This window comes from Erpetoichthys calabaricus, chromosome 10 (genome assembly GCF_900747795.2).
Source record: "Erpetoichthys calabaricus chromosome 10, fErpCal1.3, whole genome shotgun sequence".
In the NCBI taxonomy this organism is placed as follows: Eukaryota; Metazoa; Chordata; class Cladistia; order Polypteriformes; family Polypteridae; genus Erpetoichthys; species Erpetoichthys calabaricus.
This window is the reverse complement of record NC_041403.2, coordinates 42,068,855-42,087,169: the sequence shown is the minus strand read 5'-3', so window position 1 is coordinate 42,087,169 and position 18,315 is coordinate 42,068,855. Positions and strand designations below refer to the sequence as shown.

Below are 18,315 nucleotides of genomic sequence, written 5' to 3'. Positions count from 1 at the left end.
AACCTCACTTTCTGCCCACAGCTATGAGAGGGATTCTTCTCCAGACATCCTGGACTGAATACTTATACTCTTCAAGTCTTTTAGCTATTTCTTTATGATATATATCCATGTATTTATTTATTTAATTCCGTCTACCTATTGATTCATTGTATTATATGTCCTGTGAGTCTGTATCTTTTTTTTGTTTGTTTCTGCAACCTTAAAATGTCCCCTTAAAATGAATAATGTTTATCTAAACTAATCTAATTATGCAAGTTCTTAAGTCAATCGGCTCCACCACTAATGCTTTAGGTGTCATATTAAAGGGGGTGAGTACTTAAGTTGTCAATTATGTTGCGTTTTATATTTGTATAATTAATTTTGTCCACTTTTCAGAGATCTGTTTTCACTTTCACTTTAAAGACTCTTTTTCAGTTGACCAGTGTCAAGAAAGCCAAATTAAATCAATTGTAATTTAATATGTTACAACCATAAAATGTGAAATATTTTTATAAGCACTTCTAAGTACCTGATATCAAAAAGAACAAAAAATAAGGCAAACATACATTCACATATGTCTTTAATCATGTTTTATTGCAATTTTTTAGAAAAAAAAAGTAATGTTTGGCAGTCAGTCATTTGAATGGTTTGTTCTCAACATGTGTAGATAGATAGATAGATAGATAGATAGATAGATAGATAGATAGATAGATAGATAGATAGATAGATAGATAGATAGATAGATAGATAGATAGATAGATAGATAGATAGATAGATTATTAATTCCAAGGGGAAATTCACATATATACACATATATAAAGCATAAAATTACTTTGTATAAAGCAAGTTATTTTGATGTAATATTCATTAAATGTATAATACTTGGCTCTTATTATATGCGTGAATGCTTCTGTTAATACATACTAATAGCAACATATTTTAATAATACAATGTAGTAGATATTATCAACATTTGACAAATTAAGGGATAATAAATAAAATAACATTGCGAAACCTGAGTTCATAGAGGAATCTCCATGCAGACAGAGGCAAAAGGAGCTAACTGCACACCAACAATGACCCGGCGCAGAGTATGAACCAAAGACACTGGTTCTATGAAGCGTCAGCACTACCTACTGCCTCACCAAAAATAATTCATAAGGATAAAACTAAACCAGTCAGAGTTAATCAAATAGTGCAGTATTAAGTTGGAATTCATGCAAGTGACAACTGCTGTAAGCTCTCTTTGCTTGACGTGTTTTACTTTAATATTTTAAGAAAATGCTCACTTTAAATGTTGTAATACATTATAACATACTGTATATAAATATAAAGCTCTGCTACCTTGCAATTGAAGTTATAAAATTAATTGCTAAGTGGACATGCTTAAGTAGATGGACATAAGGATATAATGCAACATTGGCAGGGCTGCTGGCCCAAGAAGCGGCTCTCAAGAACTAATGCTGGGCAGAGTTAAAGTCTCAGTCCAATGAGAAAAATATAGATAGAGTGCTAATTAACTCAACAAGCATGCCTTTAGAGTATTGGAGGAAAAAAAAATAATTTCTGAAGAAAAATGGCATCATACTGAACACAGGTTGTGTGTAGACTAGGATTCAAACCAAAGACTCTGGAGTAGTGAGACAGCAGTGCCAGCACTGCATCAGCCATAATCTATTAGCTGTTGACCCATTCAAGGATGATTCCAGCTTTGTGTCTTTGTTTTTTTATTTATATAGGACTTAAAAACAACAGTTGCTGACCAAAGTGCCATACAATAAACAAATTACAACACACACAATAACTATTAAACAAAGATACAGAAACCACAATAAAATACAGTATGGTATTAATAGCAAGACAAATCACATACTCAAGTGAAAGCCAGGGAATAAAAATAGATAGATAGATAGATAGATAGATAGATAGATAGATAGATAGATAGATAGATAGATAGATAGATAGATAGATAGATAGATAGATAGATAGATAGATAGATAGATAGATAGATAGATAGATAGATAGATAGATAGATAGATAGATACTTTATTAATCCCAATGGGAAATTCACATTCTTCAGCAGCAGCATACTGATACAATAAATAATATTAAATTAAAGAATGATAATAATGCAGGTGAAAAACAGACAATAACTTTGTATAATGTTGAATGTTAACGTTTACCCCCCCCGGGTGGAATTAAAGAGTCGCATAGTTTGGGGGAGAAATCTCCACAATCTGTCAGTGGAGCAGGACAGTGACAGCAGTCTGTCGCTGAAGCTGCTCCTCTGTCTGGAGATGATACTATTTAGTGGATGCAGTGGATTCTCCATAATTGATAGGAGCCTGCTGAGCACCCTTCGCTCTGCCACAGATGTTAAACTGTCCAGCTCCATGCCAACAATAGAGCTTGCCTTCCTCACCAGTTTGTCCAGACGTGAGGCGTCTTTCCTCTTAATGCTGCCTCCCCAGCACACCACCGCATAGAAGAGGGCGCTCGCCACAACTGTCTGATAGAACATCTGCAGCATCTTATTGCAGATGTTGAAGGACGCCAGCCTTCTAAGACAGTATAAAATAAGCTTTAAGGTTAAATTTAAAATTGGCCAGTGTTCAGGCTGACCTAACATGAAAGGTCAGAGAATCCCAAAATCTTGGAGGTGACCACTGAAGACCCACAGTCTCCCCTGGGCTTCAGTCTAGATGTCGGTTCAACTAGAATAAACTGAACTGAGGATCTGAGTGATCCAGACAGCCTCTGAAGGTGTAAAAGATCTGTGAGATATGGTGGTGCTAGTCCAGCTAAGGGTTTGAACACAAATAAAAGAATCTTATAGTCAATTCTAAACTTAACTTTAAGTCAATGGTGAGAGGCCAGTATTGGAGATATATGATCATACTTGTGTTGGCCTGTTCACAGGCAGGCAGCAGCAGCATTTTGGACCATCTGCAAGTTGGAGAGAGATGCCTGACTAACTCCAGTGTAGAGCAAATTGCAGCAGTCAAGTTATGGCGATATAAAAGCATGTATTACTCTAAAAAATTCATTAAAAGATAAAACCTGCTTAAATTATTCAAGATTCCTAACTGTAAGAATTACTGCTTTAACAAACTAATTTATTTACTTATCAATTTTAAAAACATTGAGGGGGTTATGTGGAGTTTTATGTAACTAGCCAAAGGCCCATGACCCATATGAGAGTTAATGTAACCAAATAATAGGATTTCAGTTTTTGCCTCCTCATGATTCTGGAAAATTAAGGACATTCGTAGCTTGATGTCCTCGATGCAGTTTAATCAGTGTTCCATAGAAATTATCATTATTATGTTTTAGGGAATAAAATTTGATTATCATATGCATAGTAGAGAAATTAACAACAAAACGGTGTTCTCTTTTCAGGTCAGTGCTCACAGGTTTGTACCCCCCAACATCAGGCACTGCCTACATCAACGGGAAAGACATTTGCACTGAAATAGACACCATCCGGCAGTCAATGGGCATGTGTCCACAATACAACATTCTTTTCCACCAGTAAGTAAAGTGTTTCCATTATTAGTTCATAAATGTTTAAAAATCACTTTGAACTTTTAAATAATAAAGTTGTTTCCTGGAAGGACTGACTCAACTTTAACAAACAATGGAAAGACATTTTTTTTCTTTAATATTGTGTTTATCTTTACAGCTTGACTGTCACTGAACATATTTACTTTTACTCCCGGCTGAAAGGAAAAAACAAGGAAGAAGCTGAGAAGGAGGTGGAAGATATGATAAGAGACATTGGGCTTCCACACAAACGGAATGAAGAAGCTCAGAATTTGTCAGGTATCCAGTTAGCTTTTTTTCAGAAATTAAAAATGTGGTTCCATCATTAGCCTGTAAGACAGCATGTTAAGAGATTCATTCAGTCATTCAAATCACTTTTATTCTCCGGGATCACACCTCCCCATATACAACGAGAAACTAGTTCAAGAGTAGAAAGGTTCAAGCAACTGATGGACTCCAGACACCCACTTCACCATCACCAGGAGGTAAACTACACCTTCTCGTCGGAGCTTCACCGCAGTGGAACCCTTTAATCCAAAGAAATCTAAAACACATAGGCTCGAGAGGTGGTGAGAGACTGACCATAGCCCTCCCAATGAAGCTCTTCCTACACCTCAAGAGCATCTACCCAATGGAACATCCCTCTCTAGGAAAGACTGGGTCATGCTTAACCGAGCTAGGTCAAAGGTGGGCAAAACCTATTTAGATGGGGTCTCGCAACAAGTGCTGAATGTCCTTGTCGTGAGCCCACCCAAACAATGGACCACATTCTCCATGAATGTTCCCGAGGCCCCTTCATGCACCGATGAAGATCTTAAGGATGCTAATGATGCCACTCTTACCTGGATACGACAGTGGCGTGATAAGATATGATGATGATTCTCCTAAAACTAGGGTGGGCAATGTCGGTCCTGGAGGGCCGCAGTGGCTGCAGGTTTTTGTTCCCTCCCAGTTTCTTAATGAGAAGTCAATTATTGCTGATGAAGCACTTATTGCTCAAGTAACATTTTGATGCTTCATTTCAGTGGTCTCGCTTGATAAGGTTCCCCACCCTTAATTGCTCATTTCAGTCTTAAACAGCTGCATTCACTGTTTTTAATAGCTTCTTATTAGTAAACAGATGCAAATGACAATAGAGCCTGCAGTTCTCCATCGAACTTGTTTCAATTTACGTCTGTGTGGATTCATCAGGCATTATTTGGTTTAGCAGAACGCTTAATAGAAAAATACCTAACATTGCAGACTAACAAGCCATAAAATGAAATAAGGTCTGAAATTGGCAAGGATTGCTTTCTAATGAACTAATTGGGTTGAAATAAAAATCTTCAGCCACTGTGGACCTCCAGGGCCGACGTTGCCCACCTCTGTATTTAAAGAATAGAATAGAATACAATACAATACAGTTTATTTTTGTATACAGTAATCCCTCCTCCATCGCGGGGGTTGCGTTCCAGAGCCACCCGCGAAATAAGAAAATCCGTGAAGTAGAAAACATATGTTTATATGGTTATTTTTATATTGTCATGCTTGGGTCACAGATTTGCGCAGAAACACAGGAGGTTGTAGTGAGACAGGAACGTTATTCAAACACTGCAAACAAACATTTGTCTCTTTTTCAAAAGTTTAACCTGTGCTCCATGACAAGACAGAGATGACAGTTCCGTCTCACAATTAAAAGAATGCAAACATATTTTCCTCTTCAAAGGAGTGCGCGTCAGGAGCAGAGTCTGTCAGAAAGACAGAGGAAAGCAAACAAATCAATAGGGCTGTTTGCTTTTATGTATGCGAAGCACCGCGGTACAAAGCTGTTGAAGGCGGCAGCTCACACCCCCTCCGTCAGGAGCAGAGAGAGAGAGAGAGAGAGACAGAGAAAAACAAAGTCAAAAATCAATACGTGCCCTTTGAGCTTTTAAGTATGCGAAGCACCGTGCAGCATGTCCTTCAGGAAGCAGCTGCACACAGAAGGTAGCAACGTCCCTATCGTCTAGGCGAACAGCCCCCCTGCTCACACCCCCCTACGTCAGCGCAAGAGAGAGAGAGAGAGAGAGAAAGTAAGTTGGGTAGCTTCTCAGCCATCTGCCAATAGCGTCCCTTGTATGAAATCAACTGGGCAAACCAACTGAGGAAGCATGTACCAGAAATTAAAAGACCCATTGTCCGCAGAAACCCGCGAAGCAGCGAAAAATCCGCAATATATATTTAAATATGCTTACATATAAAATCCGCGATGGAGTGAAGCCGCGAAAGGCGAAGCGCGATATAGCGAGGGATCACTGTAGCCCAAAATCACACAGGAAGTGCCGCAATGGGCTTTAACAGGCCCTGCCGCTTGACAGCCCCCCAACCTTGACTCTCTAAGAAGACAAGGAAAAACTCCCAAAAAAACCTTGTAGGGAAAAATAGAAGAAACCTTGGGAAAGGCAGTTCAAAGAGAGACCCCTTTCCAGGTAGGCTGGGCGTGCAGTGGGTGTCAAAAGAAGGGGGTCAATACAATACAATGCAGTTCACAGAACAGAACAATTCCTCAATATAGTAAGAAATAAAAAATATAAATTTTAGAAGTACAGAGCAGAATTTAACAGTAGATGATATATCCCATAATAAGATTTGGATTTGTGTAGAGTCCTGGAGACCTCATCCTTCAAGCTACCTCCCCCATTTGGCCATTCCACAGCTGAAACAGTGTTGGGCCAGCCAATCCGATGAAAGGACCCCTCTTTCCCACGATTCCTGCGATCCTCCATCTGGGATGACTTTTCCTTAGGCAGGCAAAACAACTTGGCAGGTGGGCCGTGGCACCAAGTGCCACATTTGAGTACCGAGAAGAAAAACAGAATAAGTGAGGGTTAGTATACAATTATAACTGTCATGTTACTTATGTTTAAGTGCTAATGACTAACAACAGAGATGCAGTCTGTACAGTTAATCAGCAGCTCTAGTCAGGATATGCTAAACTGAAGTAGTGAGTCTTCAGCCGGGATTTAAAAGCTGAGACCGAAGGTGCATCTCTTATAGTTGCAGGCAGACCATTCCACAGTTTAGGGGCCCTGTAACTAAAAGCTCGACCTCCCACTGTTATTTTATTAATCCTTGGAATCATAAGCAGACCGGCATCTTGAGATCTTAATGTGCGCTCAGGTTTGTAAGTCATGATAAGTTCAGACAAGTAAGCCGGACCTCGACCATTTAATGCTTTATATGTTAAAAGAAGGATTTTGAAATCTGCCCTAAACTTAACCGGGAGCCAGTGTAGGGATTTAAGAACTGGAGTTATGTGTTCGTATTTTCTTGTTCTTGTAATAATTCTCGCAGCCGCATTTTGGATTAACTGGAGGCTGTATAAAGAATAGTTTGAACATCCAGTGAACACCGCATTGCAGTAGTCAATCCTACTAGAGATAAATGCATGAATTAGTTTCTCAGAATCCTGTTTATTTAAAAAGTGCCTTAATTTCCTAACATTTTTAAGATGCAATAGAAGAAACTAGAAGGATAAAATACTAACCAAATCAGACCATGAACTAAAAGTAGTAAATATAAGTGAACTGAGTAGTGGCCATTGTCAAAACTAAATTTGTTTTGGCTGTCTGGATATACTGACCTTTATGGCGTGAGGCAGGATGGACTGAATAAGGCAGCAGAAGATGAGATGTAGTCAAGAGTGCAGATAAGTCGAAACCAGAAGATCAATCTTATTTGCTGTCAGTCTCTAAACTAAACCTTTATATGGAAAATATCAGAACACTAAATGGTTTACCTGCAATCACCAAACAAAAAAAGATCACTAAGGTTTGAAAGTTCTGTCCATGATTTCTAATACTTAGCAAGTGCACAGCAACAGTCTTTATGTGGCCACATATGAAGTCATTTGCTGCACACTCATGGCACTCCAGTATAGCAACAGCATAGAAAGTGTACATGAAACCACACAGCAGTATAGTAAGGTAGTAAATAATTCCAACCTATAGAATAACACTCTGATTGTGAAAATTAGATTTGGGTTCTTCAGTGCTTAAAAAAAACAATGGAACCCAAACTAACCACAGAAAGTGCAAAAATAGTCAAAACACGACAAAAACAAATTGGGATTCTATTTTTGCACAAATTTTACCTTATTATGCCAGGGACTGGTGCCCTGTCCAGTGATTGGTCCTGCCCTTTCTCCCTATGCTTGCTGGGTAAGGCTCCAGCTTCCTCACGACCCTTCTTAGGATACAGTGAGTTTGGAAAATGAATGTAATTAATTATTAATTTTTGTGCACTTGTTCATTTTTTATCGCTGTGGCAGTGATGTTATCACACTACAATTTTAATGCATTTTAATGATGGTGGCTATTTGTGTTTTTAACTCCGCCATTTGCCAACCTTGTGCTCACCAGTGTTGTTTCACATGTTATCATTACTGGGTTTCTTTAATAGAGGGTGGTAGGGTGACATGTACATTAATATATTGGAATCAATTTTTAAAACAAAGCAAATCTATGCTTTGTTATTTAGGGGGGATAAAATCCAGATTGTGAAAGGACTTTCTGCTTGTTTATTCCTGACTTTGATTTTATGCTGTTAACAATTATTATTTTTACTGTTCTTTGGCATTCTTACCCTTTTTCTGGTCATTGACTTTTTTTCTGCACTGTTCTGCTTTTTTGCTATACCTCTTGTCATTAAAAAGAGCAGAAAGGTACTTCCAAGTAGAATTTAGTGTTAATATGATACTTATTTCTTTCTCTACTTGTTTGGTTTGTGTTCTTGAAAGGTCAGTGCATGTTCTCCTGTCTCCCATTATAAAGAATGATGCCTGCCTCCTTGACTTTAGTTTTTGCCTCTCCTGTTGATGTCATTCGCATCACCTTATTCAACCTCCAAGGGATTATAACAGCAATAGGCTGAGGACTTCCTCTTATTCTGTAACCCAACCTGCTACATAATGTCATACAGTTAAAGCTTAATAGATCCACTGGAGTCAGTCAAATAAAGGCCTCAAAGACATGGTCCTGGGAGGAGCTCTTCCTAAAATGAGATGATATTCTATAACAACCAGGCTGTGTGTCACACCAGACACATACATTTACTTGTGTGAGAGTATTCAAGTTGTGACCATTATTCCACTTTCCACTTAGGCCAGGGACCAGAATCAGGCTAATGAGAAGGATTCCATCTGTTCAATATTTCAAGCAATGATGTTCAGTACAGATTTTAATTGAACATTAATTATGTCAGACAAATACCAATCCACACCAGCAAACATACATTAGAAAACACATATTTTTTATTCATGTAATACTTCTTTCCATACTAAAATGGCATTTTTAACCACTGAAACTGTATCATTTTGAAAATGATCTCCAAAATGTGTACGCTTGAAAACAGCAGGTCTCGCATAGCAGTACTGACCGGGAAAACAGATATTTTTTGAATGCATTGTTCTGATAATTCCCTTTTTGAGCTCAACTTTGCTTTCAGGATTGGCCTTTCCTAATGTCTTGGCTTTAGCTGATGAGTACTGCATCTTGAAATACTCATATACAGTATTTATTTTAGCAGGCCTCTCAGTCTATATTTTCCAAGGTTTTGGCAACCTTATGCTCTCTCGTAACCTTTAGAAGCAGTTGCACTTCATCGTCTGACTAGTCAAAGAAGTCCATTTTGATTTACAGTACACTTTATATACAGATGAGTGCTGGGCTTTATAAAAATGCAGATGACACAGACGTGGCGGGGTTTTTAGGGGATGGCACTCTGTCCAGTCAGCATTTTAACAAAGATGTGGAAGGCTACCAAATGGTGCTCTAAAAATGTCCTTTGTAACGGACAACCAGGACTCCCACCCGGCCGGAATTGTCTTCATAATGTAAGGACTGGGTTGAAGGAGCTTGCATGGGGCAATACCTCCCACAGGATGACAGAAGGCAGCCCCACTGGCTTGCTATGGTGCCACAGGTTTGGAGCATGGAAGCTCAACCCTGCTGAGGCTCATGGCCACTGCTAGAGGGCACATGGAGAATGGCAGAGCCTTCCTCTGTTGGGCTGCCACCACACCCAGAAGTGCGGCTGGAAGGAGATTATGGAACATCTGGAAGCACTTCTGGGTGCTCTATAAAGGGCGCTGCCTCACTTCATTCAGACATCTAAAGGAGGTGAACAAAGCATGCTGGAGGAGTGGAGGTGATGAGAGAGACAAAAGAGAAAGGAGAAAAAGAAGGAGAAAAAATAGACTGTGTATTTATTATGCTTGGTGCTTTGTACTGTGCTGCTGTGGGAAAAGCACTTCTCTACTGAATTAAATGTGTGCTGTTCTGAACTTCGGCTCTGTGTTTGATGGGTCAGGGATTTGGGGAGCTGTACGCCCCCTGGTGTCCACACATTGTAATAAAAAATATGATTATTGATTTTAGGAAAGACAGAGTTTCAATTTTTGGAAATAAATGGCAAACTTGTGAAATGTGTTACGTCCTGCAAATATTTAGAGGTGGAGATTGATAACCAATTATGATGCAATCAAAATGCTTTGGATACTGCTAATAATTTCCAGAAAAGTTTGTTTTTCTTGTGTAGATTGAAATACTTTTGGGTGAACTGCCAAATTCTCTGCATGTTTTACTTATTCATTCTGTGGAATGTTCTTTTCTTTAGCTAAATCTGTGTCTTTGAAAACATCAAGCAGGGCCATCTTAATGTATGGGCACAATGGGCACTGGCTGTGGGCTCCAGGAGCATAGGGGCCCACAATGTTTCTGACGCCTATGTATGTTTTTGTTTTGCTATAAAAACAGGAGCCCCAGCACACTACATTGCACATGGGCCTATGATGCTTGTAAGATGGCCCTGGCAACATGCAAGTTCAAGACAAAGTCAAACTCCAGTGTCTGATTAAAGCAACAAGTAGGGACACTGGGAAGAAACAAAAATTAGTGCAACAGCTACATGAGGACCTGGTTCTTAAAAAATTCCATCAAATCCTCAACAATCTCACACACCCAACAACACTGTAAATTGAATTTTAGCTCTGTGTGTTAAACAGACTCTTACAGTATCGAATCAGAACATCCAGATATAAGAGATCATTTATACCCTCAGCAATTATATTGTTTAATGAGAACAGGTAACTAAATGAAATACACGTCCAGCTCTGACATGGCAGAGTCATATAAGCCATTATATAAATGGGTATAAAGTGGTGTGTTTGTATATGTATGTATGACTGTTTAATATATGCATGCATGTCGGTGTTCAGATACGAGGTAAGACACAAAAATAACCGGATTAGTAAAAAAAAAAAAAAAAATTCTTGATGAATTACAGCATTCTAAACATTGTCCCCTTCTATATACTTCCCGTCCCGATCTCTACCCCGCTCCATACATATCTTCTATTGATTGAAACAGTGCTGGAAGTCTTCTTGCTTGAGGCTCTTCAACAGGCTTGCCATTTTTGTCTTCACATCACCCATTGAAGAAAAATGTGTTTTCTTCAGGTCGCTTTTGATTTTCGGGAACAAGTAAAAATCACAGGGAGCTCAATCGGGCGAATAGGGAGGATGATCGAGGACAGGAATGTTTTTGTCAATCAAAAACTGCTTTATGGAAAAAGAGAAAATTTGTGAGAAATTTGATATTGATTCACTGTTCAATTTTTTCACACAACATTATCGCAGCAACTCGTGTAGTGATTGTTGTACAAACACTGACTGGGCTATTCACATGGTGTACCTAGCCGGTCGGCGGTTTAAGAGGGTGTGTAGGAGGGGATATAGTTCTATGATTCACGTCCGGCCGGCCTCCAGATGGTTTTCATGGAAAGCCGCAAGCCCAGTCCGTTATTTTTGTGTCTCACCTCATATATGTGGTTCTTTATACTGCATTTCTTCTTCCTTGTCTTTTTGTATTCAGAACCAATGTCTATGTAATTTTATTGTTGATGCACAAACTAAATGAATTCCCCTATATGGGAAAATAAACTTTAAGTTGAGTTAAATTGAGTTCAGGCTGACTGATGGGCCATGAATTCCCAATAGGCAAGATTTAGGTGTGTTTGGTATTTCAGTGTACATGAAAAACTTTTAGGGTCTTCTTCTTCTTTTGGATGCTTCCATTAGGGTTTGCCACAGCAGACCATCTTCTTCCATCTCCCCCTGTCCTCCGCATCCTGCCTTGCCACAACCCACCACCCTCATGTCCTCACCCACCACATCCACAAACCCTTTCCCAGGCCCTCCTCCACTCCCCCTACCTGGCAGCTCCAACCCCAGCATCCTCCTCCCAACATACCCAGCATCTCCCCTCTTCATACTGATCAGAAAATGCGAGTGTGGATGGAAAACGTTTAAAATGAAAATAGCATGTTCACATTTATCCATGATAGTGTGGACTAAACCTTAGAGAACTGCAGCCATTTCTGGCTACAAGAGAGCTTTCCAGAGTGACATGATTGCTTTGGTATCAATGCCAACTGCAATTCACAAAGGAGGATCAATTCCTCAGTATGCTTCCTTACATTCAGGACCCCGTGTGGATCTACTTTCAAGTATAAATGGAGGCATTGTCCCCAATAGCTTTGAAATGGAAATAATGTGACTAACACCCCGGTTGTCCTTTCCTTTCTTAAGTGTACTGTAATTTTGGACTGTGATAGCTTAGAATCTTTTCTTAGCTGCCGATATACAGTATTCATAACACACAGTGATGTGAAAATCCCAGCACAGCCTCTTCCTTCTTTGAGGTGTAGAGTTTTACAAACTAGTCCTCGCCAAGGCCTTGGTGTAAATAAATCTAATTGCAGGTTGCCAACAACACATTTCACTTTTCCATTATTTATTCAGCAAAAATGTAAAAAAACAACCATGTATGGAAAAGTAAATACACCCTTACAGCTTCCATATCAGTTAAGAAGGCAACTAACAAAGGTGTTGCTAGTCAAGTGCACTTGATCAGCTGATGGCCAGGAAGGGCTACAGTATATCCTCTATAAAAAGACTGGTTCTTTGGCAGTTCAGTCTGGTGTTCAGGTTTGTGGTAACAGTATGGCAAGGACCAAAGGCACTTACAGTGATCTCTGAGAAACTGATGCTGTTCATCAGTCGGAGGGTTTATCAGGCCTCGTGTTGGGTGCCACAAATACTGAAGTGTCTGCTTTTCATTCCCACTGCTTATCAAAGACTTATTTGAAACATTATTATTGCTTAATGGATTTTAAATATAACTGCATGTGCTTTAATTTAAACTGAAATTGTTTCAGGTGGTATGCAAAGGAAGTTATCTGTTGCTATGGCCTTTGTTGGAGGCTCAAAGGTGGTCATTTTGGATGAACCCACTTCTGGTGTTGATCCCTATTCAAGGCGATCCATCTGGGACCTGCTACTTAAATACCGATCAGGTAATTCCATCTTCTTCAGTATAGCATGTCACTGATGCTACATTGTTTCTATTATTTATAAATTATATGTTGATATTCATTTATGCATAGTGTAAACATTCAGGAAATATTGTGGGCGGCACGGTGGCGCAGTGGGTAGCGCTGCTGCCTCGCAGTTGGGAGACCTGGGAGACCTACCTGCGTGGAGTTTGCATGTTCTCCCTGTGTCTCCATGGGTTTCCTCCGGGCGCTCCGGTTTCGTCCCACAGTCCAAAGACATGCAGGTTAGGTGGATTGGCGATTCTAAATTGGCCCTAGTGTGTGCTTGATGTGTGGGTGTGTTTGTGTGTGTCCTGTGGTGGGTTGGCACCCTGCCCGGGATTGGTTCCTGCCTTGTGCCCTGTGTTGGCTGGGATTGGCTCCAGCAGACCCCCGTGACCCTGTGTTCGGATTCAGCGGGTTGGAAAATGGATGGATGGATGGAAATATTGCATTATTTGCAAAGTATTTTATGCACATCTACCAAAGCATGGAGGTGCATCAGTTATGCTCATGTACTTTTACACTTTATGGCATTTTGAGGATGTCCTAAAAGTCATGTTATATTAAAATGAACATTTTATTGGAGAATACGCTGGGTGCTGCAGCTATAACATTGCCTCAGGCAGTATGTCTGTATTATATTATTTTTGAAAACTATATTCTGTCTGAAGCATGAATGAACTTAGACCAGCATGTCAAACTTAGTGCCTCGTGTGAGAAAATAATGCAGCCTGGAAGAGATGTTAATGAATTTTTATCAAGATGATTTGATTACACATTTCCTAATTTGTAGAAACATGTCCAGTATGATTAATTCACGCAGATTACAAAATTTATAGAAATATTAGGTGGCATTACATTTTTGTTCAGCAATATTGTTGCAAGATTATTAGCAATATTTCAGAGCCCTGAGTTGAACTCCAGTGCCTAGGCAACATATGTAAGCAGTCTGCACATTCCCTCTGTCTCCATGTTTTGTTTTTTTTCTCATTTCCCTGTGTTCAGGTCAGTAAACCAGGCCTTCAACCTCTTGGTCACAGTCATCAGCAGTGTGTCTGTCTGCGGAGAGAGTGTCCACCTTGTCAAGAGGTTTACTTACCTCAGCAATGACATTCATGCCTCTGGTTACTCTTCCTATGAAGTCAGTAGATGGACTGGGAGAGCATGGGGGGTCATGAGGTTGCTGGAAAGGGGTGTGTGGCACTCCTGATATCTATGCAAAAGGACGAAGGTCCAAGTCTTTAGAGTCCTAGTACTTCCTGTCTTACTATATGACTGCGAAACATGGACGCTATCCAGTAGCCTGAGTCAAAGACTGGACTCCTTTGGTACTGTGTCTCTTATGACAATCCTTGGATACCGCTGGTTTAACTTTGAGTCAAATGAGTGGTTGCTCACAGAGTCCTGAATGAGGCACATTACCTGCATTGTGAGGGGGTGTCAGTTACGGCATTACAGACATGTGACGCAATTTCCCGAGGGTGATCCGGTTTGCAGGATCCTCATTGTTGAGGGCCCGTGCAGGTGGACTAGGCCAAGGGGATGCCCACGTAACACCTGGCTGCAGCAGATAGAGGGTCATTTCTGGAAGGTGGGACAGGACTGGACTGCATATCTGCCTGTGGGTTGCCAACCAGGATTCTGAGCTGTTTCGTCATGTGGTGGGTGCGGCAACGCACTGTACCAGTGAATGCTCCCCAACCTGACCTTACCTGTGTTCGGTGCATAGATTAAAGACATGAAGGTTTGGTTCCTATCATTTTTAGATTAACCTGGTTTGACTGAGTGAGTGAATAAGTATGTAATACATTGGAAAGGAGGATCATTCAGGGTTGGCTCCTGCCTTGAACCAAGTGCTGCCTGCATAGCCTGTGGCAGCGTTTAACAAAAATGGAGTGAATGGGTCAGAAAAGGGATGAAATAGTGGATTCGAGCCTAATAAGCATTTATCACAATAAATTCTCATTTATTTTCATTTCCAGGGAGAACGATCATTCTGTCAACGCACCACATGGATGAAGCAGATCTCCTTGGGGATCGAGTGGCCATTATCTCCAAAGGGAAATTACTTTGTTGTGGGTCTCCATTGTTCCTGAAAAACTGCTTCGGTATTGGATTCTATCTCACTCTTGTTCGCAAAATGAAGACTGTCAAAAAGAAGACTGCATATGAGGTAGCTTTAAAGCAGTTTGTTATGACTAATATAAATGTTTTATGTATTCAACAATTAATTCTACATTGAGGGGGTTAATTCAAACAGGTCTGATGAAATTCTTCTGTATTTAAAGTCAGAATGATTCAGTTCTGGGGATTTCATAATTTTAGGTGTAGTGATGTCCCATTTTTACATTTTGTGTTAGAACGTAAGAAATTTGATAAACGAGAGGAAGCCATTCAGTCCATCAGGCTTGTGAGTTTAGCTAATAGCTAATATGTCCCAATATCTCACCTCTACATGTCTAAGCAGTTTGTCCAGATTCCCACAACTCTATGTGTAAAGATGTGTGGCTTCAGTCCAAAATGCACTTGCCATTCATTTCCACTGGTATCCTAGAGTATGTGGTTCAAGTTGAAAGAATGCTGCTGATCCTGCTTTATCAGTGCCTTTGAGGATTTTGAAGATCTGTATTAGGTCCCCACTGGGTCTCCTCTGCTCGAGACTAAACAGATTTAATTCCCTGAGTCTGTCAGAGTAGGACATGTCCTTAACTTCTGGAATGCATCGAGTTGTCTCCTCTTCACAGCTTCAAGTGCTGCTATGTCTTTCCTGTACTGTTGTGGCCAGAACTGCACACAATAGTTCAGGTACAGCATCACTAGTGTGTTATATATTCTGAACATGATGTCACTTGATTTATATTCAGTTTTTACTATTTAACCTAACATTTAATTTGCTTTTTTAATCACTTCTGATGAAAATTTTGTAGGAACATAAACCCATAAATGCTTTTCAGAGTTTTCTTTTTTAAGACAAATAAAAAAATGATAATCATGTGATATGAACCAAACATTTTTATGTTCTGAAGGTAATTAAAATGATCTATTTAACTTCATATTATAAAATAATTGCATTTAGTAAATGTCATTAGGATATATTGCGAAAAAGCAAATGCAAATTGTCAAGCAAAATTAAATAATTATTAAAATGCAATTACATTATGTAATAAAATGCTTTTTTAGGGATGTATAGCACTGCAGTAGCTGGCATTTGCACCTCATGGTACTCAGATGGAGGTCTCATATTTTTTCCTGTGTTCACATCACTTTTCTGACAGTATCCAAAAACAGGCAAAGACTGAATTGCCCAGGTGTTTGCTAGCATGGCCTACACAAACTGATCGCCTGTTCAAGGGCCTGTCCTGCCTTGTGACCCTTTTTTCTTTTCAGAGACACTATGTTGGATAAAGTAGGTTCAGAAAATGAATAGATATATATTAGTGGCCATCCATCCAGCCAGACTTGTGCTGGACCTTAAGTCTATCCCAGCTACATGTTTATTAAGAAAAATGAAAGGTAAAAAATATGCACAAAGAGACGGGATAAAACATAAATGAAGTAGTAAGTGGAATACAAAGCTTAGAATTCAGGTCAGTCAAGTTATGGATGTCTTGTGGTTGTGTGATGAGTAGGAGTCTGTGTGGTTTGCATTAGTCAGCGTTTTTTTGTTTTATGGAGAAATAACTGGCAGTACTAAAATGAAGGGGGCAGTGAAGATTATGCCAGGAAAACAAATGGTGAAAGTGTAAAAAAAAAAAGAGTGGGAAATAAAAACTTGGAGCGAGATCAGTCACTCTTAAAGCAACTTTGCTGTGAATGCATTTGCTTTAGAGGTTCAAAGTATTTGTTTTAGGCTCCATTATTAGTTTGTGTGTATCTACCTATTTGAATAAGGCAATGCAGTTAATGAGTACAAAAAGAAGAAATGTGTTCCACTATATTTATCAGTCCGATACAAATCAATCATAAAGAACATAATAAAAAGTAGACCTATACCCTCAGATCAAAATAAAGTCATCAGTTATAAGCAAACAGTGTGAAATGTTAATCATTATCCAAAAAACATGTTATAAACAATACAAATAACTCAGTCTCAAGGTATTTATTGACTGTCTGTATTAATCTTTAGGTAATTAACTTATGGTATGCAGAAGGAAGTCATTCATATGTTCCTGTACTTTCAATAGCAATCCCTATAAAAAGGGTGTTTTCCAATTTAGTTGACACATCCTGAGCTGGACGTTTTATGAAGGCTTCTAATGAGGCCTTTTAAGCAGAGCAGTTCAGGACATACAGCTCTTGTAAAAAATATTAATATGTAAGCACACAGCTGGATATTGAACAGGAAGTACAATATATAAAGAAAAAGGTACAGGTTAGCTAAAAAACTGTCCATTCATCCATCTACCCATCCATTTGCCAAACCCACTTATCCAGAGCAGAACTGTGGGAAACCTGAAGCCTGTTCCAATAAGCATCAAGTGTAAGACAGGAACAATGCCCAATCACAGAGCCAGCATATCATCACAGATACAATAACAATACAATAAACCCATTTTGTTATATAGTGCTGTTCATTGATTGCAGGCACAGAGCTCTGTGAGCAATTCTCAGTTTAAATATAAGAATAGATTATACAAATTATTTAATACACAACTGGTACACATATAAATACAGATTTGTTAATACACACAAAGATCAAGGTGGAAACTGATTTAACATAAATGGTATCCAACACTATCCATCAGTTAATGAATTGATGAAATATGGCCATTTGACAATGGTGGAGATTAAAATTGTAAAAGAGAAAGTCAAAAATAAAGTCACAGTACTGGAGACCTCAGCCAACTGGCTGCCTACCTGCACCTGGGTTTTCTATAGTGGAGGCTGTGCTGGCCATTCAATCTGATGAAAGAATCTTTCCATCCGATGATTCCAACGCTCCTTTATTTAAGGATGACTTTTCCCTATGCAAGAACGCAGCCTGGTAATAGAGCAGTGGCACCAAGTGCCACATCCAGATATCAGAAAGAGAAACAGAATAGGGGAGGGTTAGCAACGATTTAAAAATATTGTGATACTTATATTTCATTACAAATGACAAACAGAAATGCAGTATGCAGGGCTAATCAGCAGCTCTAGTCAGGGTATGCTACACTAATGTAGTAGGCCTTCAGCTTGGCTTTAAAAGCTGAGACTGAAGGGGCACCTCTTATGATAGCAGGCAGATCATTTTACAGCTTCGGAGCCCTGTAACTAAAAGCTTGACCTCTCACAGTTATTTTATTATTTCTTGGAATCATAGATTCTGCTCTTTTCAAAATCTCATTTGACATAGCAGCTGTACTGTCTTTGTAAATAGCTCTTTTTTTGTTCATCAGATCACTTGCTTCTCAAAGGTTAA

At 39.3% G+C, this 18,315-nt stretch overlaps 1 protein-coding gene across 2 annotated transcripts in view; it reads left to right on the top strand.

Moving 5' to 3' along the window:
• abca4b (ATP-binding cassette, sub-family A (ABC1), member 4b) overlaps nucleotides 1-18,315 on the top strand; it is a 325,020-nt gene that overhangs the window by 192,484 nt on the left and 114,221 nt on the right. For both annotated transcript variants that reach the window (XM_051933275.1, XM_051933274.1), the window contains exons 21-24: nucleotides 3,378-3,509; nucleotides 3,661-3,800; nucleotides 12,756-12,893; nucleotides 14,897-15,087. In XM_051933275.1, coding sequence (XP_051789235.1) covers nucleotides 3,378-3,509; nucleotides 3,661-3,800; nucleotides 12,756-12,893; nucleotides 14,897-15,087 — 601 coding nt within the window. The remainder of the gene's footprint in view (nucleotides 1-3,377; nucleotides 3,510-3,660; nucleotides 3,801-12,755; nucleotides 12,894-14,896; nucleotides 15,088-18,315) is intronic.